The sequence below is a fragment of the Erpetoichthys calabaricus genome, chromosome 1 (genome assembly GCF_900747795.2).
Source record: "Erpetoichthys calabaricus chromosome 1, fErpCal1.3, whole genome shotgun sequence".
Lineage (NCBI taxonomy): Eukaryota > Metazoa > Chordata > Cladistia > Polypteriformes > Polypteridae > Erpetoichthys > Erpetoichthys calabaricus.
The window spans coordinates 71,359,128-71,386,308 of NC_041394.2; the positions used below are offsets into that span (position 1 = coordinate 71,359,128).

General features: G+C 37.1%; 1 protein-coding gene across 1 annotated transcript; it reads right to left on the reverse strand.

The window, feature by feature from the left end:
* Positions 1–2,963: 2,963 nt before the first annotated feature.
* dnase2 (deoxyribonuclease II, lysosomal) lies at positions 2,964–26,892 on the reverse strand. Its single transcript, XM_028801649.2, has 7 exons — positions 26,731–26,892; positions 20,973–21,080; positions 20,700–20,868; positions 12,387–12,477; positions 12,128–12,289; positions 11,817–12,014; positions 2,964–4,255 (listed from the first exon to the last, which is right to left on the reverse strand). Exons 2-7 carry the CDS (start codon positions 21,065–21,067, stop codon positions 3,876–3,878), a joined length of 1,095 nt encoding a protein of 364 aa, XP_028657482.1. The 5' UTR covers positions 21,068–21,080; positions 26,731–26,892; the 3' UTR covers positions 2,964–3,875.
* Between the last annotated feature and the right edge of the window lie 289 nt (positions 26,893–27,181).

Consider the following 27,181-nt stretch of genomic DNA (forward strand, 5'->3'; position numbering starts at 1 on the left):
ATCTAACCAGCATGTCTTTGGTGGTTTTGAAGGTAATCTGGAGTACCCAGACAAAAAAAAATAAAAAACATGCAGACGCAGGGGCAACATAGAAATTCCACACAGACTGCAACTGAGTGAGAGACTCGGGGTCTGGAGCTCTATGCACGGTGCCACCAAACAATATTATAATGAAATTCATATTAAACATAGAACATAACAGGGCTGTCACTGAAGAGAAAAAAGAAACAAAGGAAAATAATAAATGCCTAACTGGACCTGATTCTGCCCTTTGTGACAACACTAACAACAATGTTTGTAACCCATTTTCATGACTTGAATTACTTTTTGATTTCAGAAAGAGATACATATGTTATTTCTTTTAATTGCATTTTAAACATTCCATATTAAAATTATAATATGGAGGAAGCCAAAAATAAATACCCGATCTTGTTACTTGTTGCATTTACTCATAACAATCAAATTTCTTCATTTTATAGCAAGCCTAGCATTAACATTACACATTATTTATATATGTATAAATAATATATAGTATATATAATATATATACCTTGCAGAAAATGTTTAGCCTATATCACCCACTCCTACTAGTTAGCTGTTGTGGTTACTGAGACAAGCCAGTTTTCACACAGTTTTTAGTCACATCCTACTCATGTTTATTTGATGGTAGCTCATTTTGAAATAAGTTTGTTTTTGAAACCCTCATGTGTTTGATTGTACGACCATACAGTATATCATCTGAGGTTTCTCCTGTAACCCAAAAATATTTAGTGTAGGTTAAGTGATCCCCCCCAACCAGCCTCCTCCTCCTCCCCACCCGCATGGTGCCCAGTGCGGAGAGCAGTCAGCCTTGAACGCTGCATCTTTCAGAAAATGATGTGATGTGCCAAAGCATTTCATGGCAATTGGCAGTATATATGTATGCTACTTCTTGCTTATCTACTAGTTGTGCTGCTTGGAAAGAGTGAAATTCTGTATTTTATAATACCAAAAAAATGTTACAAATCTCCCAAAATCAAAGAATTTTGCTTTTCTACCATTGCATTAGTGATTTGTCAACAAAATTGAACCGCTGGCATCTTCTGTCTTCACTTTTCCCATCTAAACTGCCAGTTTGGCACAATCTGACTTTTTCAGATGGGGAGTACAAAAAAGTAAAATGTACAATTTTTAGATTTTTTGACTGCAGTTATACATGATGCAGAACTGTTAGACTTAATTTGGTCACTTTTTGCTGTAAATGTTTAAGTGTTGTTTTTTTTAATTATTTTTAAAAGGAAAATATATAAATACAGTATCTAGTGCAATGAGGTGGTTGCCTTGAGTCAATGTGTTAAACGTGTTAATGACTCTTAAAGAGTTATTTTTTAGGTATACCTGATTTCCATCACTTATGTAGCACCTTAAGGTTCTTTTAGTGCTGGATTAGTCACTTATCCTATCGACCTAAACAGTAGTTAAACTGATCACATTTGAATAACGTCTGAAATACTGTATGTATGGTTATACTTCAGCCAAATGATTCAAGTACTGTTTTAACATTTGGAATAAAGAAAGGTCAAATGACATTATTATACAAGAATAACAGGGTAAAAATTCTTATGCAGTATCAATAGTGAAGAGGCAGTATTATTGACCATGCACTTTCAAATATGAAAATGTTTTTAAAGTTATGCTTTCCTTTACTTTATTATTACCTTCCTATAACATGGCAGAAACTTTACTGACCTTTAATAACTTTCAAGTGTATTTTTCACTTTGCAGTTATGTAGACCCTGGCCTAAATGTAAAATAACTTTACATATACATGCTTCCTTTAATTGACAATCAGAAAAGAAGACTTGCATGACTTTAGGGTCCAGAAGCTCCTTCCATTTCAAAACTAATATGAACTAATATTTGCTAGTGAGCCAGCTCTCTTCCATTGATGCCACAAGAACAGATGGATTAGCACTAAGTGAAGAAAAAGAAACCCACTCTAATATAAGTAGACAGATTGAGGGAAATCAGAAATATTTCCGGTGTTTTAATTATGAATTCAACCATCAAGGTATCAGCAGAAAGAACATTGAGGATTCAAGTAAATGTTTTTATTTTTGTGATCCAAGACTTGGGATCATTATTTAAAATAATACAATAAAATTGCACCCATGTTCCAGCTTAAATCATTTCTACAGTCTGCTTCTTCAGTTTGTTACTGTCCTCAAAAGATTTTTAATGTTAACAAGAATGTTTGTTATCAAATTTAATTAAGTGTACAAAGAGTTTCATATATTAAAAACAAGAATGAAAACTGAACACAAAACATACCTTAAAACCAAACCAATTATCTAATAACTCAACTCATAAATGTGGTGAAATAGTCAAAGCATTAATACATTAAAATGTGGCTGTTTTTCTCCCACATCCCAGAGACAAGCACATGGTGCGACCCTGAATTGGCCCATTGAGAGCGAGTTATCCTGACAGTTGAGGGATGCCTTCTCCTGGTTTTGTTACTACCTTATGTCCTATGCTTCCAGAATTTGCTCCACTCTCCCCTCTGATTCTGCTATAGAAAAACTGGATTCATAAAATGGATGGATGTAGTTTGTGTTTGTGCCATGACATCATGCTTTAGCAGGTAGTGTTTTACCAACTATTTATTGAAGAAGGTTGCAAGACATATGTAGAAGCACTGCTCGTCAAATTCATAGTAGAAGCAAGAGTCACTATGCCTTTAAGTAGTGTGCTACCTGCTTCACAGACACTGTTAAGAGTTAAAACAGCAGCACCCAGCCCTTGATTCAGAAGGAAATCCCAGCAGGCTTTTCATCTTCACAATTTGGGCTCAACTGGGGTTGAACGTTGGCCCACACAAAGTAGGTCCCATACACATACTCATGCAGTTTACAATTTCCAGTTACTAACCAGGCATGGGGAGAACATTTGATTTCCACCTGAATAATGACTAGGCCCAATGCTTTGTTTAACTCTGATCAGCTCCATTCAAAGATATGATACACACCTTTGTTTTACTATTTTTACAAAATTGCAATGGTTTAGCACCCCATCCAAGTTTAGTTCCTACTTTAAACTCAGTGCTGCTGGGATGGTCTCCGGCCCACACAACTGAACTGGCTTAAATGTGTTTACTAATGGAAGGACTTGACTTCTTTATTCTCCAGTTTCTTTTTGTTCCAGGCTACAGAGGTGTTTAATTCTCCAATGAGCTACAATGACCTGCTACCTTCTTGTTTTACTGCATGAGGAGGCTGACACCAAGTTTGGGAAAACAAAGCTAAACAAGTGTTGCTTAGAATTTGCTTAAAGTAATTTGCAAGGGCAACAGTTACTGTCTGAAATGAAGTAAATTTCAGTCTAAAGTGATTTTTATGCAATTTCTGACAATCTTACCTGGAAAAAAAAATTTTGCAACACCTGAAAAACAGCCTCTATTTCTCCATGAGGGAAACAAAAAGTCACTTAGCACACTACAATGACAAGATATCAACCAGTTATAAAGTGCATTTAAAGAGTCTTATAAATGTACACATCGGAGAAAGTCCGATGAAGTAGAAAAAAAAATCTCCAAGTCCTCGCTGTAAATAACTAATCTGAAAATACTGCTTCTCAATACACACAGTCAGAGCAGTGAGGATAAAGCCCTAGCTATATTTTACAAACAACACAAACTTAAAAGGTTGTACTGTAGTTAATGTTCCACAGACTAGCACCTCATGAATTAAAAACTAAGTTGAATATTCTTCTTTAATGTTTCCTTGTACCTAACCCACTTTGCCTTGAAAGTGCTTGTATTCATACTTACGTTTCCCCTTGTCTCAAATACTTGATCATCACTTTGGATTATTTCCATTTCGATAAGCCAGTTTCCCTTATAATTTACTGTCATCTGCACAGTCCTCATATTTGACTACTAACTGTCTATATGACTTCCATACTTCCTGGTCATTCAAGCAGACTGTCCCACCTCCCCTGTGCTCTTCCCCATGGTTTCGATTGATATCACCGACACAAATCCATGTGTTGGCATTTTGGTCACTCACACACCACTTGGAGTGATCCACATGAGTACTAAAACCAGAATGGCTCCCAGCCTGTGTATTCCCATGATGACTTTCAAAACTGATTTCGTTAATATTGTATACATGCTGTGGCAGGGAACAATTAGAAGGCAACACTCCAACAGAATTAGGCCAAAACTGAACAAGCAGGTTCGAGCCCAGAGTTGGGGCAACCCATGCTGCATAGAGGTCTGTAAGGGAGAGAGAGTAAAAAAAAAAGAAGTCACATTCAAACAATGTCTTCAATAAATTGTAATTAAAAAAAAAATATACAAGTATTTTATCTGTTACTCACTTCTCATTGTTTCAAGTGATGGCCATGAAAAAAATGTAATCTGAGAATAGAGATAACAAAATTTCTGATACAAAGGGCTAGAATGAGGCCCCAAATTGTACAGCAGCAAATCACCACAAAGTTGCCATTAAATATATATATTCTGTCTTTAATTAGTTGTGTTAGTGAATTAAAGGAATAGATGTATGAGAACTCCTTGTGTTTAAACACAGACAAAACAGAGATGTTAATTATTGGAGGGAATGTTTCTGATCACAACAGTATTTTGTCATCATTTAACTCAGTTGGATTCACCATTAATCTTACTGAATCAGCCCGCAAACATGGAGTTATCTTTGTCATTTAAAGCGCACATTACAAAATTGCCTAAATCATGTTTCTTCCATCTTAAAAATGTTGGGAAACTATGGTGTTTTCTAAATATGTGGGATTCTAAGAATTTAATTAATGCATTTATTTCTAGTAGGACTGACTACTGCAATTTGGCATTCACTGGATGTTCAAATGTTTCTTACTACAGCTTCCAGTTAATCCAAAATGCTGCTTCAAGAATTATTACAAAAACAAGAAAATAACTCCAGTTCTGAAATCCTTACACTAGCTCCCAGTTAAGTTTTGGGCAGATTTCAAAATCCTACTTTTAACATATAAAGCCTTAAATAGCCATGGTCCAGCTTACTGATCTGAACTTATCATTACTTACAAATCAGAACGCACATTAAGATATCAAGATGCCAGTCTGCTTATGATACCAAAATAACAATGGGAGGTCGAGCTTTTAGTTACAGGGCCCCTAAACTGTGGAATGGTCTGCCTGCTACTATAAGAGATGCCCCTTCAGTCTCAGCTTTTAAATCCTGGCTGAAGACTCACTACTTCAGTTTAGCATATCCTGACTAGAGCTGCTGATTAACTGTACAGACTGCATCTCTGTTGTTAGTCATTAGCACTAAAATATAAGTAATATGATAGTTATAATTTGTTACTAAACATCACCTATTCTTTTTCTCTTCTCAATACTCTCTCTTCTATACTCAAATGTGGAATCGTTGGGTAGAAGGGTCCATTTTTCAGATTAGCTGTCCCAGCACTGACTCAGCCGTGGAATGGACAGTAGGGGGGAGGCAGGTTGATGGCCGAGGTCTCCTTGACTCTGAACAAATCTGAATGTTATGTGGTATCAAATACTCTTGCATTTTGTTCGGATTCAGCGGGTTGGAAAATGGATGGATGGATGGATTTTGCTCTGTACTTGTAATATTACTATTGTACTGTATTGAGGATTACTGTGTTCTGTTCTGTGTATTGTATTGTATTTACCCGATTTTTTTTTGACACCCACTGCACGCCCAATCTACCTGGAAAGGGGTCTCTATCTGATTTACCATTCCCAACGTTTCTTCCATTTTTTTTTTCCCTACAAGGGTTTTTTTGGGAGTTTTTTCTTGCCTTCTTACAGAGTCAAGGCTGGGGACTGTCAAAACAGAGGACCTGTTAAAGCCCATTGTGGCACTCATTTTGTGATTTTGGGCTATACAAAAATAAATTGTGTGTATATATATATATATATATATATATATATATATATATATATATATATATATATATATATATATATATACACACACACATATACACACACATATACATACACAATTTATATTGTATTGTATATATTTTTTTTCAAAATGCTTTTATATCCAAATGTTAGGCACTTAGTCATATGTTTGCAACATTCAAAATATCTGTATTTTTGCTAAAATGGAGTATTATTAAAAATAAATCCACTTCTGGAACATCCTCAGTGAAGTGTGCTCAAACGAGGTTGAGCCTTTGAATTGCAGACCTGCCTACTCCCTCATTCACTGGCCAGGAATTGCACTTGCTCATTGACTACCTTGAAGCTTCATGCCCTTCATAACTTCAGTTCTTCAAGATTATTCAATGGTGGTTTGTGAAACTGCACTGGTGAATAGAGCTGCTTGTTAAATCATTTTGGATATGCACAAATGGATTACTTTCCTCCTGATAATGTTTGCACTTGTTTTTCTTTAACTTTTAATACTTTTAATACTGTAACTGTATTATCTCTTTCCCATCATTTTCTGAGAGGCATCAAAGTAGCCTTACTGGGCAGGATTCCTGAAAAATGAATGAATAATATGAATCTCCAATTCAAAAAATCATTACTGTTTGTATGTGCTTTACTATCATGCATAAGTATATTTTCTGGAAATTGTTTAAAATATTCAAAGAAAAAAAACACTTGTGTTTGGGGCATTATAAGCATAAGACTGGATACCTGGTTTGTGGATTATGCAACAGGAATACTGATGAGTGAACATTATCCAGTTTGGTTCACTGTGAGTTCCCTGAAATCATGGAAATATTTGCAGTATTCGCCAAACTTGGTAAACTGGTCATTAGGTAAGGACTAACTGAACTAGATTTGACTGGATTTTAATGGTGCAGTCTTCTTTAAGGTGTCCATGAGGGCTAGGGAAGCATCTGCCAACTATTGTGGACTGATTATTGTGGCCTAAAAGGTGACCTGAGCTGTGTGGCAGCAGTGCCAACCACTGCACCACTGTGCCTCTGTGAGATCAAGGAAGAAAGAACGCAGTCAGAGACGTGCAATCATAGACTTCGTCAAAACGGAAGCAGAATGAAAAGTTAGAAAAAATATGTAGATCTTTTAAAAGCAGAAAATTCAAAGTGGTGTGTCATGATTGAAGTTGCTGGGTCGTTCTAAGTGGGTTCTCCAAACTGTCTGTGCTGATGCTTTGCAGTTTTTCTTCTATCAAAATGATAGAAATGTCTTGTAAATAGTAATAAACCTTTCGTTATTATTATTATTTCATAGAGTCTCCTGTGTTTGGGGGGGTGGCGTCAAAGTCCTTCAAGGTTTGTTTTAACTCTCACATGCCATGTGGCTAATTATTATGCATGCATAGGGAACACATCTCCTCATATGCTGACATGGAACTCAAAGATCGACCTGCACATTGGCAAAAAACCGTGAACAAACTTTCTGGTTAATGACTTATAGCATTCTCTTTATCAACTTACGTTATGGTTTTAGCATCTTGGTTCTGGTAGCAACTTGTATTTGCTTAATGGCTTTTATCATTTCTCAGATGGTTTTACTGTCTAGTATTTGATAAAGCCTCATCCCACAGAGTCTGTAATGCAAATGATCAACAGCTCCAGGGGGCGTCGCACTGGGCTCACAAAGCAGTATGGGGCGCTGGTATTAAAAAAATTCTCCCAATCTAGCTGAATCATCAGCAAATAATTCAACGAGCAAGGGTGAACATGAACACAGCAAATTCTCTGCGAATAACACTTCGGCGAAATGTGCTGATCAACAGTAAACGTTAGTAAATTGAGATTTTTTTCACAGATGTTTTGATATAATCTGCTATGGTTCAATTTGAGTACTCATTCAAGCCCACTGTATCCAGACCTTTGTTATCTCCCTTCTACATGAAAACGTAAGGTTACATTTTTTTCTCGGCCATCAACACAAATAATGCAGAGTAATTAACAGATAGAAAAATATTTTTGATAGAGTATTTCTGTAATATGATGGCTTCTTTCACTGCTAGTGTCTACCATTTGAGTTTTGGGTTGTCATTATGATAAGCATCACTATTTGACCACAGCATCTGCTAAACATCTTTAATACTGAGGTCTTGAATTGTATTCATTCAGACTGCACATCCCCTAAACCTCTCAAAGGATGCTGAAAGAACGAGAGCGGATTCAACTCCCAGGACACCTCACTACCTTTCTGGGCAGTCTGTGTTTGTCCAAGTGATGCTCAGTCAAGATGTCAGTTGAAAGCACAGTCACTCTCTCCATCTAAACCTCAGAAATATATTGCCTTATATCAGATAATACATTGAAAAAGTCTATAAATTACCTTTGACCAAAGGTGATTTTGGGACATGGTGCAATTATAAGTAACCTTGTGTTTAAGCATGGAATTTCGTATGGACAGTCCACGTCAAACATACAAATTCAATAATAATTGGCCATCCACAGGATACTCAAGTTTCCTTTGAGCATCAACATCACAACTGATATGAGCGCTGTCCCTCCTTTGTATACTATGTTGAGCACCAAACATTTGTTATACTCATACATGTAAACAGTAGTCAGATCTATTTTTTTTACTCTACTTTTAAGTCACAGTGTGGTGACCCCATTGTTCACTGGTGAAAACTCCATTACCAAGATGGGGGTTGCCAAGTATCCCTCCTAGGGTCTTTCACATCCTCCCATCATGAAACCTTTCCAATGCAAATGCTGTGTGGACACTTAGAACCAAATATATCTATACAGTACTTTTCAACACCCTGCATGAGCTCTATATTCTTCTGACACTGAGGTGACAACTCTAAAATCAAGTTTTCCATTACCAAAAATCTGTCACTGTCATGCCTATCAGGTATTGAACCAAATCTCATCATTCTGTGGATGGTGAGTTCTCAAAGTGGTTGAACAAGTTGTGACTCCTGAAGGCTAATGCTAATTGTTGTACCCCAGACACCACTTGCTTGCCAGCAAATACCATCCCAAGTACTGGCTCTCAAAGTCCCTATCAGTAACACAAGCTGAGACACAATATCACTAATACGTAAATTCAGCTGTTTGGAAGGATGAGACAAATCAAGGAATAAAATACTGCCTGGGATTGACTTATGTTCAATTTTGTTTTTTTGCCTGAAAATGCAGGTTATAAAAAATGGAAATGATGAAGTAAATTATTCAGTGTTTATATTTTCATCAGAATTTCAGAAATATAATAAGATAGTTGGGGCACAAAGAATTAAAATACACTTTATATTTTTAGGATGTATTTATCAATTAAACATTTTTTGTGCTTCAGATTTACATAAAGCCAAACTATAGTTGTGTCCATATTGGTACAACTGGGGCCCTAAAATCAGCCAGGATTGAACATCTAACCTAATGGTATTCAATCTAGTGCTTAAGTTATTAAAATGTTAATGATGATTTTCTAAAATGATTTTATCCTATTTTCATATAAACTTGGCAACAGTAGCAGAGTACAGCATTCTCTGGTACCAAACTGGTAGTCATCAAGCTGCTTATACTCTACACTTATGCTGATTCACACATATAGGGCATCATCCTCTTTCTGCTTTATATTTTTGTGAATGCAGCAAATAATGCTGAATGCATTATGGATGTAATTTACAGTAAATGGGTTGGTTTGGTTTAATCCAATGTCAATATAGAGAGTTGTCAACCTTAGTGCCACGCTTAAGGAGGAACACAGGGTTGATTTCTTTTGTTGCTTTTTAATGTAAATGGAGTGTTCCACAGTTACATTTTAGTTAAATGTTTAATATGAAGGTTTAAACACACGCACACACCATTTAAAGAGACAGCTTTAGACCACATTTGTAAGGATTCTAAATTTAGAATCACTGAAAGATATATCATTATCTCACGAAATCTGCAGAACCATGAAAAGCGCTATATAAATGTAATTAATTATTATTATTATAACTTATCCAATCTGCAATAAATACACAATAGCCATAACATAAAGACTGTACTGCTGCAGAGTGGGACTGTGGCTATACTCAGTGACATTGCACAGTCGCAGAATTAATCATCCAAATGGAGTGCACATTTTCATAATTTATGAAATGACTACTGATGACTTTGAGATTTAGGATGTTGTGTATGATATTTTATCAAAACAATTGTAGTGAGACTAAAATAGAGGTAAGCCCTTAAAGTGACCAATCAGACTTCTGACTAAGTAAGGAGAATTCTCCTTTAGCTTAACTAACTATGATAGCTAAATACTGCACTCTCAGTCCTTTCCCCCAAGTTTACATTGATCACCTCCCAGTAAAGAGGTTCAACTAAGAGGGACACCTCCCTAAACAATATTCTTGACTGCGACAACCACCTTTAACAACCAGATACAAACGAATGGAGGTTTACACTTACGTCTTCTTAAAATAACTTAATGTCGTGAGGTTTACCTCTTACTTCTCATACGTCCTTGAAATAGCTGGTTACAGTATAACCATTTTGCTCTTTGTACAATTTTTGTTTTTTCTTTTTTTAGCTTCATTCTTTTGCCATCATTAAACCATTAACTCCATCAAAAGGTAAAAAAAAATGATGCCTATGAGTTCACATGATAATAAATCATTAAGCATTCTCTAATTTGTTTCTAATGTTAATTAAGTTTGGATAGTTTGCAGTTCCATTAAGTATCAGTTGATGTTGCTATGTATTTGGCAACATGAAATGTCAAAAATAACATTTGTAAACTAGTTTCAGGGTTAAGGGGGGGGCTAGAGTAGAAAATGAACTGCAAACAACTCTGAAGATGACACCATTTGAGATCTACACACACAAAACCCCAGAAGCCTGATACATGGGTCAGCGGCACGAAGCACTGTGCCCCCATGGCACAACATAGCATTTTAATTTCATTTAAAGTCTATCTCCACAGAAGACTGCATGTGTCTACAGTCAGGCTAATGTCTATTAAAAAAGTCAATATTATTGTCTGCATTTTATGTAAACTGAAATGTTATTCATGTTCATTCATGTGTATATTGTGATTGCAGGAAAAAATATTATATAATTGTTTTATGGTGAATAATTACATTTTAGGAAAATAACATTAACAATGTCTCTTCTATAGTATTTTTAAATATGGTAATTTATATCTCAAATGTGGTATACGATCATAGCATGACAGAACAACAAAACAACCATTCTGAACAGTTGTATACTGGGAGATGGTGTCCTGACCGCTAACATTTGTTTAATTGCATCATTTAAAATTGTAGTATTTAGCCTGAGGCTGGCTTTTTATCAATCACGATCTTTAATTGCACATTCAGCTATTGGAGAACTGTATTTTTGGCCGAGTACTTTTGCATATTTTTTATTTTTTATATTCCTTATGTATAAAGTATCCATACAATATATTGGAAATGTACTGTGACACGTTCAAGTTTTCAACACTGTTTTACGCATTGCTAAACACAAGTTGACCACATTTCAGATTGTGTCTCAAAATATGACAATAAATTAGTCTGATTAAAACTAGTATGAGTTATTAGCACTGCAAAATGCTAGAACCTTTTTGATTTTCAACAAAACCACTCCAGCAGATTTTGCTCCATGGAGATGTTTTTATGCGCACACTGGCTTGCAATATTTTACTGCTATATAAAAGAAAAACTTTTTTCATATTAAGAGCAATCTTAAAATGCCATGAAAATAATTAAGTTTTTGAATCAATTTCAGCAATAGCCTAATCCAATCATTTGGTCAAAATGTGTCTTGGATGAAACACCCACAGAAAGAGAAAGAATGTGCAAATTCCACATAGTGAACGTGCTATGATTTTAGTGTTGACATCCCACAAAAAATAAAACATTAAGCCTTACCATCTTCAAACTGACCACCTTTGGCAAAGCTGCTAAAAGTAGTTCCACCAAGAGAAGTAAGATCAGTCTGTCGGTTCCAGGGTGGAGTATCAATGGTACCTCCAGAAACTAATTTGAAGAGGGTTGGGAGGTCAGTTTCAAAGGTTTCTGGGACAGAAGATTCATAACATTCAGGGTGATTCAAGAGCAGCTGCTCCCCTGAAAAAAAATTTTTTGCAAGTGATCGCATAATGCACAAACACCTAGTGTATTAATTTACAGACATGCATTCATTTTCAAACCTCATAATACTACACCTTTCAGTTTCTTACCTATGGAATCAAACTCTTTGTAAGGATAGGTGACACAAAGGAAACTCTGACCATTGTGAATCCCACTGTGTGGATAGGAGTAGCCTTCTGAAATCACTGGGGGAAAATGAGGAGTGCTATGGACAAGCCAAAATCCCTGAGATTGGTCCAGTAACACAACACCTGAGGAAAAGATGGAAGAGAAAGAGAGTGCATGTGTCGACTAGGAACAAAACAGACACCTACCATATGAGCTTAGCATAAAATGTGCAAAACATACCCTTTGTGTGTCCATATTCATTTCCAACTGCCTTGTTCACCATACTTTTTGGACTCTGGTCATTGTATAGAACATATGCCACATCACCAGACTGTGGAACAGAAGAGTTAGAGGATGAAAGATGACAATTCATGCACAAAATTCACTAAGTAAGCCTAAAACTGGTGCGTATTTATTAACACTAAATAGGACTGTGATACATTGTAACCCCATCCATAGCACTTCATTTTTCCCTTAATGTGCCAAAACTGTGTCAAACTTCTCTCTTCTAGCTATTTGTTTTGCTATAAAGAAAACATTACTTTCATTTGTTCAATTTCAATATACATATTTTTCTAAAGGCAGCACATGTTTAGAGCTGTTGCCTCACAGATGCAGCATGCTGGGCTCTAACTCCGAGCCCAGTCACTATCTGCGTGGCGTTTATACATTCTACCCAGGTCTGCTTTTTTTTACTTACTTTCCTTAGGTAATGCAGTCTTCTTCATAATCCACAGATGTTACTGTTAGGTTACTGCCAACTCTAAATGGGCCATGTGTTTATGTGTGTACAAGCTGGTCTTGTGATGCACTTGTGTCATGTCAAGGTTTGTTTTTTGCCTTCCATCTATTGCTAATGGGATAGACTCCAGCTCCCTGTGTACATTAATGGACTAAGTGGAGTTAAGTCTACTATGTTACTTTACAGTCAGCTCTCTGTATCTGCAGGTTCCATATCTGCGAATTCAATCAACTACAGAACGAAAACATTCGAAAAAACAAATGCAGAAACTTCCAGAAAGCAACACTTGAATTTGTAGCACATCAAGCACTACTCTGAATCTATGCAAATTAAGTTATCTGTAGGCATACAATACTCTTGCCTCCTGCTGTAGGAGTTGAAAATAATGGCTCATAGGAGCACTCCAGCACCATCAGAATCCTCCACTTGAACCTAGAGCAACATCACACAATTCCACACAGCATTATCTGTAAGGACTTAGTACCATAAAGCTGTTTATCTGTGCCAAAATAAATTAGAATCACTAAATAGCCAGTTAACAGCCAGCATCTTCTGTGTTATGTTTGACTATCTCTTCTGTCTTGTGTCCTGTCTTTTATGTCGATAAATATGCAGTTATAATATTTCTATAATTCTTGCATTTATCAATAAATGGTATTCTGTTTTTTAAAATGAATGTACTTCACATACCTTGATATACGTCGAACAGCTGGAGACCCCTCATACAGAGAAAGGTAAGGAAAATAAAGTGGGAGCCTTACTGAATTATTCAATGAATTACTGGCATTGCCAAAGGCAAAACTGGTCATTAATTAACTGACTGGTTAACATCAATCAATTCTTTTTCTCACATCTATACACCATTTCCTACATTTATCTGGTGTTCCTGCAAGGGCAGAAACAGAAATCTCCTAAATTCCTATATTAATTTGGCATCCCTGAGTAGGCTCGAAAGAAGTCCTTCTACTGGATCCCTTACACATTTTCCTGCATTAATGTGGCATCCTAGTCTTTTATGTTCCTATACCATTTGATATCTCACCAACACAAAACATTCACTGCTATTTGAAAATACCAATAAAGTCTAAAAATTCATCTTTGTAGACCACGTGCTTCTCATCTAATAGGATTGATCAGTTTTAATGTCTGTTGAAGGCTTAAATAATTAGCATCAATGATGGTTAGAAACCATGACAAAACCTTAAATATTTACTTTCATCATGCTGTGCATTACACAAAGGCATGTGCCAGCATTTATAGACTTGTTTAAATAAAGTCTAAACAAGAGAGAGCAGTATTTAAAAAGTGAAACAAGTTAAATAGCACAAGAGAATGAGCAAACTTCATCTAACACTTTTCATCTCATTACATCTTTTGCATCAGATAATCCAGGCTATGATTGTGTACAATGTAATTTTAATAATAAATGGTATAATCCATTCATTTTCTTAACCCATGGCAGCAGGAACCTATTCCAGCAATTACTAGGTGGAAGGTAGGAACAACCCATGGGCCGTGCACCAGCAAAGAAAAATGTGTGGATGCCAATTGAAAAGTGAATAAATTCAAGCATTCCTTGACAAATGGCAACAATATGTTTAATGAAAATTAAATCGATGTTATTTGTTGGTAATATTTATCGTGGTAAAAGTTGTGGCTATAACAAACTGAGTGATGCCAACTAGCCACCTGCCACACACATTGTATACTATACCTGTCTTTAAAGTGCTTAATCCTCTGTCAACTTGCCCAGTTCCCCATTCTGCCAAAATCTACACCATAACGTCAACACCCCCACCTCTGTACTCTTCCAATAACGTGCATTTCCATCTGTCCTATACAAGATTCATAGTATAAGTACAATCCAAATCTTATTCTGCCTCTGCTAATAGAGTGCCCAGTCCTTGGCCATTTCCAGTGTATTGCATAAATCCACATCCTATAATGACTAGTCCTCCGATTTTTCTCAAATCTTACATCCCAGTTTATCATTTACCACACCCACAGAGTCATTCCCACCCTAATTGTATCATACACTTGCTGTCAGTCTGCCTAGTCCTATGCAAGTCTGCAAGGCTTACCTCACCTGGGCACAGATTCACTTTGTAAGATTCACAGAACCCCACATCTTAAAACATAACTCGCCCCCCCCCCCCCAACCTATCTTGTGCTACACCCACAGGACAAGTCCAACCTAAATCTTATTCTGTCTTTATGATCAGGATACCTACTGTATATTTCATTGAATATAAATTTTACCCTCCTTTCCCTCAGGCATGGAAATATCTCAATTACTTTCTGATTAAGCTGAGTCATTTCACTAAGCCTGTCAAAAAATATTAGCCTCATGCTATTGTCTAGATCAGTGTTTCCCAACCTTTTTTCTTTGGTGGCACAGTTTTTGTAACCAAAATCATCCCAAGGCCCACCACTGTCTTACTAACCACAAACACATTATCTTATGCACTTGTTCAACTGCCCGAAGGGACGGGACTACCAGAGAAACCAGTTAAAAAGGAGCTCCAAGATCAGCATCCGCAGACACAGCATTTGGTGAGCACTTTGTTAGCATCCCAGCTGCTTCGTCCCTCTGCTCACGCCTCTCTGCCTCAGAGTCAAACCGTATAGCGACTATCCACCAGCACCAGGAGGCTTATTGACGACCACACACCAAGGGCAGATGGACTCTAGCAGTATGGAGACATGTCCAAAGTGCTCTTAGTGCTGTGTCTGCAACATAGCGATCACAGAGCTGCTCTTATGCCAGCTTCTCCAGGTAGACTTGTCCTTCTCAGACAAGTTTCAACCACCTGTGGAGCTCATCCATCTCAGGTTCAGACCCAAGTGCGCTACACTATTACTTCCATGGCACACCTGGGTAGCACTCACAGCGCACCACTCTGCTGCGGCACACTGGTTGAAAAACACTGCTCTTGATGACTAGAGCTAATTTCATGCTGCTTGCATTTTTCAGTATGATGTTTTAGGTCGTTTATCCCCGTTGTTGTCTTTAAAACTGAAACAGGGAAAGCAAAAATGACATTACTTACACCACATCCAGTTAGCCAACTCCATTTGTCATAACAAGAGCTGGAAAAAGCCTGTGTGTAAGCTCATCCTTGATCACTTGCCTGCTGAATTCTTAAGTCAGTTCAGTCTGGTCCAAGCTCCTTTATCTTCTTTTTTTCTTCAAGTGAACAATTTATGAAAGGGTATTTCATTAAAGAAATAAATCAATTTTCCTGGGCGGCACGGTGGCGCAGTGGGTAGCGCTGCCGCCTCGCAGTTAGGAGACCTGGGTTCGCTTCCCGGGTCTTCCATGCGTGGAGTTTGCATGTTCTCCCTGTGTCTGCGTGGGTTTCCTCCCACAGTCCAAAGACATGCAGGATAGGTGCATTGGCGATTCTAAATTGTCCCTGGTGTGTGTGCCCTGCCTGGGGTTTGTTTCTTGCCTTGCGCCCTGTGTTGGATGGGATTGGCTCCAGCAGACCCCCGTGACCCTGTGTTCGGATTCAGCGGGTTGGAAAATGGATGGATGGATGAATTTTCTTTGATTTCTGAAGTTCCCTTGAAGTTGCCATCTCCTTAAAGTCACACTCGCTCATCTGTAGTTAAGTTAATGGCGGAAGTGAACTGTGAACCATTGATGTGAACATAAAATAGTTTGTTGACAACTGTCAAATCTCATTTCATTAAAAAAACCTAAAACAATAATAATTTGTGTCCAGGGCACAGAGAGCCATGTTCCCCGGAAATATCTGAAAGTAACCAAGTAAAGGGCAGCCTCAGGTCACCTGCTTGCCAAAAGATCAAGGCATATACTCTCATTTGGCTGATGTCGTTCACTCAGGAAATATAGGTATTCACACAGAAATTAAACAGTACAAGTCGGAACATTGTGCAAATAAACACATTTATTTCATGATTGTTTTGCATTACCTGATTAATTTAAGTAGAGTTCTTAAAATATGTGAATTAAATAAAATCTGAACAAAAATGAAGAGTTTTATACATTTTTCTTTGCTGCTTTTCTGTTTCTGTTTTGTTAAAATTAATTATTTTCATTTGTTAATTGTGTTTATTAGCCTTAAAGGCTAAGAGGGAGCGTATAGTACTATCTAACTACGAGAAAAAAAACCTTAAGATTTTTGAAAAGTGGCATGTAAGTTGATTTGATCTAAAGTATACATCAGGGTGTGTGTAGTTTATACGTAAATACTAATATTTTAGCAAATTATTTAGTTGGAAGGTTAGTTATGCACAGGTGTACCATGTAAAAAATGTATAACCTGACATTGTTTTTTAACTGATCATTTTGTTTGTTAGAACAACTCAAGAATGTGACATTTTTCTTCAGATAACTTTTATTAATAAAAGCTTCCTAAAAAAGTTGGTTTCTTTTGTTTTTGATGAATAGCAAAACAGAGCTTCTGTTTCATGTGATATTAAAGTGAATTTTCAAGTCACAATTTAATTTAAATATGTTTAACATATACCACTTTTATGAACTAGGCTATATACAATATCACTTCCTAAAAGTATTCAAAAAGTATTCATAAAGTATCCAGAATAAATAACACATTTTGGGTTTGCAATCAGCATATAAATCTGAAAACACCATGGACTGTATATTCAGTAATCAGTAGCTATAGTTTTAGAGTAGTCTGCCCAACATGAATTAAAAAGGGCCACATCCACACTGTGAATATATGAATATCAGAAATATTAAGTCTCAGCAAATAAATACTCAGTGAAACTGTCTCAATTGCACAGTCATATTCTGAACAAATCACTAAAAATTATATTCGTTTCTGTTTTGCTGTTAAATAGTCTAAAGCCTAAGCCTCTGTAGGAGACGGACAGTCATCCCGGCCAGGAAAGGGGATAATTTCTTACCTGGATGGGAAGCCAGAGTGGAATGACAGTCAGAATGGCCAGCAAAACAAGAATATAACTTTGTGTCTGGCAGGTATCCAATAATGGAAGGACCAATGATAGCTGCAAGTCAGAAGCAGTTCTATCTCTCATATGCCAGGTGGCAGTGGTCCACATATGGGAACGCAGTCAGGACAACTGCAGGGATGAGTGGGATATGGAGTCTGGAAATGCAGCCCTGTCAGGGTCTCTACACTCCAACAGAAGGCACTGTTGAGGGAGGATCTCCCTACTTTATTATGATACAGAAGTGCTTCCTGGAAGACATGGAACGGCCCTACAGGGAAGGGAGCCTTCTGCCTTACATGGATAAGTCAGAGATGGGAGAACGTGAGAAAGAAGTATTGTTTATTATTGTATCATTTATTATTGCCTTATTTCGACTGATCTTTGGAGAGGTGATTGTGCGAAGGAGTGCAGTTGTTTGAATAAATATTCTTTATTTTAACTCAATGTGTTGGGCATTACTGTGTTACACCTTCTAATAAGAACTAGAAAAAGGCCAAATTTCAGCACACACTTTTCTAATACTCTATATTTTAATAAACTACTGAACATATTAAACAGATAAACATCCATCTACTTTTAAAGATTCTGGGCCACAAAGGAAAGAAATACACTTTCTCCCCAGGACACAGGCTGCTAAAATTTTCCAATACAAGACAGGAACAGGAAAGTACCTCACTGACCATTGATCTGTAAAATTAAACACCAGGATTTCAGATCTTTTGACAGAGACAATTTCTCAGTCTTAGAAGTGTTTGGGTTTGCTCCAGCTGTCATGTCTATTTTAAGATTCAACCACCTGTCACGTAGCCATTCATGACCTACAACCAGATAATTGTTAAATGGAGACCCAGCAAACTGACAGTTTTTTTCATTTTTTTTTTCTTTCTCACATCCTCAAGCATGTGTTTGTTAGGTTAACCGGTAACTCTAAACTTATCCTGTGCATATGTACAGTATTTGTAGCAGTCACACTTGAATGGACTGTGGCTCTGACATGACCCCCACCCCCAAACACAATACTGAATTAGATTAAGTGGGTTTGAGAATGTTACTATTTCATTCTGGATGTCAATGTGGCACAGTTCTTGGTGTCACTGCTTCATCAATTCATTTTCCTGGACTCAAAACAACATTGTCTTTCTTGTTTTGGAGTCTGCACAAACTGCCCATATCTACATGAGTGTTCTTCCAGGTATTCTTATTTACCTCCCACAGCCCCAAAACCATATGCATTAGGTTAAGTGAGATCTTTAAACTGATGCTGTGTGAATGCTAATGAGATCACAGGTATGTGAGTGATTGAACCCTGTGCATGTTTCATTCATATCTTGTGCATATTGCTTTCAGCATAAACTCTGGCCCCCGTGACCCTTTTTTGTTATGAATTGTTATTTCATTTTGGGCTGCATCCTGGTGCAGTGCTTTGTGCTTCTACCTTTAGGATCCAGTGTCTAGAGTTAGAACCATGGGCCTGGACACTGTCAGTGTAGAGGATCTGACATGTTCTTCCTGTGTTTGTATAATTCTTTTCTCTAATTACTCTAGTCCTCCCATATCTCAAAGTCATGCATGTTGCGTTAACTGGCCCTGTATGGATGTGTGCAACAGAAGGCCCTCTGATGAAATGATGGTGAATCCCGGGTTACTTCCAGCTTTGTGCTGCATGCCACTGGGATCAACTCTGACCTTGTACAATCCTCAGTTGCACTACATGGATCTGAATATGTTAAGTAACTGTTTCATTCTGATTTTGAATACTACAGAATCTTTTTGTTGCATATCACTCTAGTCTTGGCACATATTATCAAAGCTCAAAAACTCTGAGGATTATGTGTTAAAGTCAGGTTTCCCTCAAACTGTGGCACATCTCCAGCTAGTGCAGCTTGTAGTTGTACACAATAGTAAATTCAGTGGGAAAAAATGAAATGTTACAACTGTTTTGGCACAAATATAGGATATTCTGTGTGCTGTACAAGACAAACATCATTTAATATATTTAAAAGTTTAATGGGTTGGAGCAGCAACTTTGACAAAAAATTATCTTTTTAGTTTCAGTTATTTATTCTTAAATCATCTCACAGTAATGATAGCCAGAGTCTATCCTTATATTTTGGAATGTCTGACACCTTACACTCCAAATCGTAACCTTAGATCTTCAAATGAGTGTCTGCTTAGAATTCCAAGAGCTAAACTTAAAAGAAATGGTGAGGCGGCCTTCTGCTGTTATGCACCTAAAATCTGGAATAGCTTGTCAATAGGAATTCGCCAGGCTAATACAGTGGAGCACTTTAAAACACTGCTGAAAGCACATTACTTTAACATGGCTTTCTCATAGCTTCATTTTAGTTTAATCCTGATGCTCTGTATATTCAATTAATTATCATTATTATTCATGGTGGCTCCAAAATCCATACTAACCCCTACTCTCTCTTCTGTTCTTTTTCCGGTATACTGTGGTGGCGATCTGCACCACTAGCACCTAATCAAAGCACCGTGATGTCCCTACATTGATGGATAAAAGACCAGAAGTCCATGTGACCGTCATCATCAAGTCCTTCCATGAAAACCCTGAGTACAATAAGGACTGATTGATGTCATTTATGTTAGGTAAAATGCCTACAGGGGGCTGGGTGGTCTCATGGCCTGGAGCCCCTGCAGATTTTATTTTATTTTTTTTTCTGTCCTCCCTGGCCATTGGACCTTACTTTTATTCTATGTTAATTAGTGTTCTCTTATTTTAATTCTTATTTTGTCTTTTTTTTCTCTTTCTTCATCATGTAAAGCACTTTGAGCTACATTATTTGTATGAAAATGTGCTATATAAATAAATGTTGTTGTTGTAGAGTTGGGATGCGATTTCTCCTTACCTTGCCAAGTTTGTACAGCTGCTCCAGAGTCTTCTGCACTGCCCCACCACTTTCATTTATGAGTTTCATTCCTACACTCCAGGAGCGGTTTGTGGAATCCAGATACATGTAGCGTAGGCCTTCTGAGGGGAACTCCTTCTCTGAGTTGGGAAGCTTATATAAAAAAAACCTAATGTAGGAGAAGGAAATCATTAGGAGAATTGAATAAAGACTTCAGTTGCTGTCTAATGCCCCGTTCACAAGTTTTCAAGAGAGAATGCACTTTGTACTTACCAGTCAACCGGCTCTCCATTGTCACTGTAACAGGACACTGCACCATTGGTGACATTTGAAAGTACTGAGAGTAAGAAAAGGCACAGTAGCAACATTACATCCAAATATCTGAAATTAAGGACAGATGGAAATCAAAACCAACATGATTGTAATATTCTTTTTAAACACCTCATATTTTACAAATAGCATTGTTTAACTTACTGCATCAATCATGGGTTTAGGAACCCTGGAAATAAAACTGGCTATTAGTATGTTAGCAGCAAAGAAAAGGGAAACATTAACTTTGCCTGTGAAAAACTATAGCATTAATGAGGAGCAAGTGTTACGTATTAAATGTCTGAACAAACATGCAATCCATAACCAAACAAACTTGGACTAAATTGTATGTTCTTGTTAGTAAAACCTGAGTTCTTATATTCAGCTGTCTGCTATTATCTCAAACAGGAATCACTGCACTATTCTCTCCAAAATGCTGACATTCCTCTTATTCTTTCACTTCTCCATAATTTTGTCCAACAGTTAACCTTTGTTCTAAATGACATTTATTCTTTAAATCCAGATGTTTATTCTCAGATTCTCTTAGGTAACCCAGACTGGAAAAGTCCACTATCATGTGATGGCACAACTCAGTCCATGGGAGTAGGCAGAAAATTTTTGTAGGGGAGACAAAATCTTCTGTAATCGGCAAAATTAAGGAACATTCTTACAGACCAATAGAACTAATGAGGAATAGATGTTAACAGTATATTTGGTTGATATTAAACTGCAATATTAGAAAATAACCCCAAAATTACTTCTAATTTCTGGGGATTGTGGAAGAGAGGTGAAAAAGAGAGTGCATGTAGGGTGGAATGGATGGAGAAGAGTGTCAGGAGTAATTTGTGATAGACGGGTATCAGCAAGAGTGAAAAGGAAGGTCTACAGGACGGTAGTGAGACCAGCTATGTTATATGGGTTGGAGATGGTGGCACTGACCAGAAAGCAGGAGACAGAGCTGGAGGTAGCGGAGTTAAAGATGCTAAGATTTGCACTGGGTGTGACGAGGATGGATAGGATTAGAAATGAGTACATTAGAGGGTCAGCTCAAGTTGGACGGTTGGGAGACATAGTCAGAGAGGCGAGATTCCGCTGGTTTGGACATGTGCAAAGGAGAGATGCTGGGTATATTGGGAGAAGGATGCTAAGTACAGAGCTGCCAGGGAAGAGGAAAAGAGGAAGGCCTAAGAGAAGATTTATGGATGTGGTGAGAGAGGACATGCAGGTGATGGGTGTAACAGAGCAAGATGCAGAGGACAGAAAGATATGGAAGAAGATGATCCGCTGTGGCAACCCTAACGGGAGCTGCCAAAAGAAGAAGAAGGCATTTATTAAATTCCCTCCCCTATAAGCTACAAATTAATGTGAAAAAAATGGTGGTATTTTGATGTGGATATACAGTTAGGTCCATAAATATTTGGACAGAGACAACTTTTTTCTAATTTTGGTTCTGTACATTACCACAATGAATTTTAAATGAAACAACTCAGATGCAGTTGAAGTGCAGACTTTCAGCTTTAATTCAGTGGGGTGAACAAAACGATTGCATAGAAATGTGAGGCAACTAAAGCATTTTTTTTAACACAATCCCTTCATTTCAGGGGCTCAAAAGTAATTGGACAAATTAAATAACTGGAAATAAAATGTTCATTTCTAATACTTGGTTGAAAACGGGAGCAGCCAAAAGAAGAACAAGAACAGACATTTTTCGCAATAATTTCAGTTGATTATTCAACTCATTCTCATTCTCAATGATATAATATTCTAAAAAATAGGTAAAGTCCAAGATCATGAGGTTGAATAGAGAATACCATAATATGCATGGCCAGTTCCACCATCAGGGTGACTTTGGTGCACACCTTGTGACCCTGCTTACAAAGGAGCCTTGGCATATGAGAGAAAAAATGTCAAGTTTTCACAGACAGGGCAGATGCCCAAAGCAATCGGCTGTCCAGCATACAGCCTGCCGCCCTTTGATCTTTGCAATTATGGACCTGTCCAATCAGACACAAATATATAGTAAATATGAGACCGGGTTGGTTGATATGAATAGGATATGATCTGAGCAATTCAATCTTATGAGATCATATTTTTAATGTTTTATAATGCAGCAAAAAGAGAAAATGTCCATATAGATGATCATTCCAAACAAGAGCCCTACAGTGAAAAGAAAGATAAAATAGAGATAAAAACAAAAGACTCTAGTGCTGAAAATAGTACCAGAGATTTAAATTAGTAAATAACATAATTACCTGAATAAGTACTTTGAACAAACAATTAATATAAGTTGAGACTAATAAAAATGACCTTACAGACAGTAGAGAGAGGGCTGGTATCATAGTTTCTACAAAGTAGCAGCTTTAGCATTAACACACAGTCCACTACTGCAGTGTCACTGACATATTCGTTAACAATGATATGGCAAACAATAAGGCCACTGCAGGAGACAAGACGCACCGAAAAACGGATGCAAAACATTCAGTTACATATCACCTTTTTACAACAAAGTGGCATAAGCCTTTTAAAAATGTATAATAAATGTTCATTAACTGCAGTATCAGAGAAAGGCCGGGAAGATAATTAATACTATAAAGTGCGTGCGCTTGAGGACGCTGTGCAAGTAGTGAATTGTCTATACTTGCGCACGTCCTTTAACTTAATCTGGGGGATTCTATCAGGTAGCATTACGAGACATCATCACGGTGAGAAAACAACATCTGGATTTGCTGTGTTGTGAGTTGTGGGACAAAGATGTTAAAAATAAAAAAAAACTATGCATTCTGATCTTGTTGTGAACATACACATATAAATGGCAACAAAGATACAGATGGTATATGAGACCTTTAAATGTATCACGTTATTGCGATGGGGAATATGCAACACTTGTATTGCCTATGAGAAAAATGGATGAAGAAAAGCACATTTGCATGTCAGCATTTAAGTTTGATGATTTGTTTCACCGCATCAAACCATACATCAAATGTGGCTTGCCGCCACATGTTGATAGTAAACAACGATGCTGACGTCACATATCAAAACTTGAACACACACATCCACCCATATTTTTGCTGGTACTGCAACTCGCGCACGTGTTCTGAGCCTATAAACCAGCCCTAAAAGTTAAATTCCAGCAGATGTAAAGTTGCAATATTTAGTTTGTTAAACTGTAATACAAAAATGGATCAAAAAAAGAAGGTTGAGTTGACTGGATGTACAGTTTTGGACCTTTTTCAACTTTAATTCCTGTATCTAACTTATTATTTCCATATGAGATATTCATAATTTTTGAGTATATGCATGTATCTGGTGGAGGTGTCTTTGTTAGAGGCAGTGAAGTTGGAGTCTAAATGCCGCCTTGATTATACGAGAATTATAACACTGTTGCTTGAACAGTAGATGTGGTTGGCACTTATTTTGTCTGAAATTATTAATGAGTTTATCAGTTCATTCTTATGCTCAAGAATATTAGGTGAACCCATCATGCACGCCCAAATAAACCAGCACTAAAATACATACTAAAATTAATATAATGCTTAGAAAAATGCAGTACAGTTTTAAAAGAATGAAAAACTGAACTGTGTTTAGGTGGCGAGAGGAGTAGATTGTGATGGGGGCATTTAGATTCTTCTCATCCACTTTCTTTGTAAACATTTTTAATTTAATAATGAAACAAAAATAATAGCGAAAAATCAGAAGCACAACACTTCTAAAACAATGAGAGCAAAACACAGCACTGCACGTCTGCCTTATGGCGTGCTCTTCATCTTTTCTGGATTGGCGGGTACTTGAAGCTTTTTGATGGCGTGCGCTTGCTTTTTTTAATTTCTTTGGATACAGATTCAGAATAGCGGATTTTGATGTGAATAGTGGAATATGGATGGAAATATAACAATAGGTGTTGGACAGTGTGATTACAAATAGTGAAGAGTTGGTGTACAGTTCAGTAAAAACCAGCAATGCAAAGTAAAAGTTGAAAACTGTCGTTCTGCCCTGCACAACGCAAGCAAGGATATAAAAGCTGCCTTTTTGAGTGATCATCAACAAAGACTAAGCAAGTGAACCCTTCACCCAAAAGGTTTCCAAATAAAGGACAATTCAGTCAATAGGAGAACCCAATCAGCCTGACAGATGGGAGTAAATGGCTGTCTAATGGGCATGACATCTATAGTGTAAGACTGCGCAGCTGCACCTCAGTAAATCACAGTCAAGAATTACATGTTTTGCCCTAAAATTATTTTATATATATATATATATATATATATATATATATATATATATATATATATATATATATATATATATATATATATATCATTAAAAACAGTCCAGTACAAATTGTAAGACATAATACAGTAACATGCATTTACAGTATATACTGTAAATTGCTACTGTTTAACCCATATACTCCAAAATGTTATACAATGAGACAAAACTTCCATCCAAGTCAGAATCATGTCTAGTAAGTAAATATAAACAAGCCAAGGTGAACCCTCAACAAGCAATGCACACATTAAAATGTGTCATTTTGCATATTTACTATCAAAACACAACTTTAAATTGGTGTTCAGTCCTAGTCTGGGGATCACAGTGCCTGTCCAAACAATTTCTTAATCAGATGCCAATATTAAGCTCAAATAAATTCGGTTTTTCATTTTTGCCATTCCAGTTCAGAAACTGCCAACACTAAATACTCCACATTTTAATACTTTTAAAAGATCTGGTTTGTACACAGACAACAGTTTTTATTTTCTTTTGGTAATAATTACACCATACCAAAAATAAGATCAAAAAACCTGAATGAGCTTCTCTACTGTATTGTAAGCTATAATGTTATTCTGAACCACCCATCCATCAACAATTAAAGTTGCAAAGCAGGAATCTATCCTGGGTGTCAGTCCATTGAAAACTAAAGTCAAATATACTGATTATTAAAAGCAGGAACCTATCCTGGACTGGGTATCAGTCCACTGAAAACTATTAGCCAACATCTATAACAACAGCCTTACAAGATCTGAACTATTACAAATGTTTATGTTTAAATGAATATAACTTGTTGAGGGAGAGGCAGTAAATCCGTGATGGAGCCTGAATTCTCAATCTACTGGACATAAATCCCAATTGCCTAAACACTCGACCACATCTTTAGACTCCAAGTTCAAACCCGCAGATGTTCACAGCAACAAGCTCTATGTGACCGATTTAAATCACTGCTCTCCAATGCCGAGTTTTCGTGTTCTTCATGCGTTTGTGTGGGAGACTCAAAAAAACCCAGGCTTTCTTCAGTAACACAAAAAGCGAGCATATTAGATCAGCTGGAAAAAGTATATCGGTCTGTTGTGTGTCTTGTAATGAATGCTGGTCCGTGCCATGTGCCGCTATCCTAATTTTGGATGAGGCCAGTTCGAAAAAGGAAAGATGGACTTGTACCTGCATGGAACTACTGCACATTCAAGTCTGCTAAATTCTGTTTATTTCGGATAAATCTATCTCGATCTTGTTGTATTTAAAGAGGACAAAAAGGGGATAAAGTTAATGTGAACGACTGCACAAAGACTACACGTTATAATTTCTCTACCGTGTCAAATATGCATGTTAAAACTTACTTCGACCGATTTACCAACACTTAATGATAGAGTGCCTTGTCTATCCATTTTAAATCCCTTTATCAATCCTTCAAAAGTATATGTTTCATTTCTTAAAGACTGAATTCAACTTGACCTACCTTCACAACTGTACTTTGTGAACTGGAAGGCACTGGACGGCACCAGAATCTTTTAGAGAGCGGCGCTCAGTGTACTGGATGCTCCGTCACATTCGCTTCGCTCAACAAGAGTAGCCACTCACACGCTCCTCGCCCGGGAGCTGTCACAGCTCGCCCTACTTCCGCTATCTTTCGGGCTTTCACGTGATTGTGTTTGTTTCTTCGCGGTTAACTCCTCGTGCCCCGCAAGTATGTTGAAAAAGCTGTGCCCTCTGCTAAGATGTACTTCGTTGGTTCCATTGCTCTGTTTTTCCCGTCTTTCTTTCAAATACGTTCAATATGTTTTCTGTTGCTACAACGGTAAATCTACTGTGCAATCTTTTTCCTTCTACCTGTTTTTTAGCTGTGCTAGAAACTTGTATTTGTATCAGATGAACAAAAGCGATGGCCGTCCATTTAGCTGCCTTAGTAA

What these genes read in the sequence shown, in the direction of transcription:
- dnase2 (XM_028801649.2), bottom strand. Translation starts at nt 21,067, where the DNA reads ATGTTGCTACTGTGCCTTTTCTTACTCTCAGTACTTTCAAATGTCACC. An exon ending in AGCTGTACAAACTTGGCAAG is followed by an intron (nt 12,478 to 20,699) that starts GTAAGGAGAAAT and finishes TCTGTTCCACAG; the next exon opens with TCTGGTGATGTGGCATATGT. An exon ending in AGGTGGTCAGTTTGAAGATG is followed by an intron (nt 4,256 to 11,816) that starts GTAAGGCTTAAT and finishes TCTCCCTTACAG; the next exon opens with ACCTCTATGCAGCATGGGTT.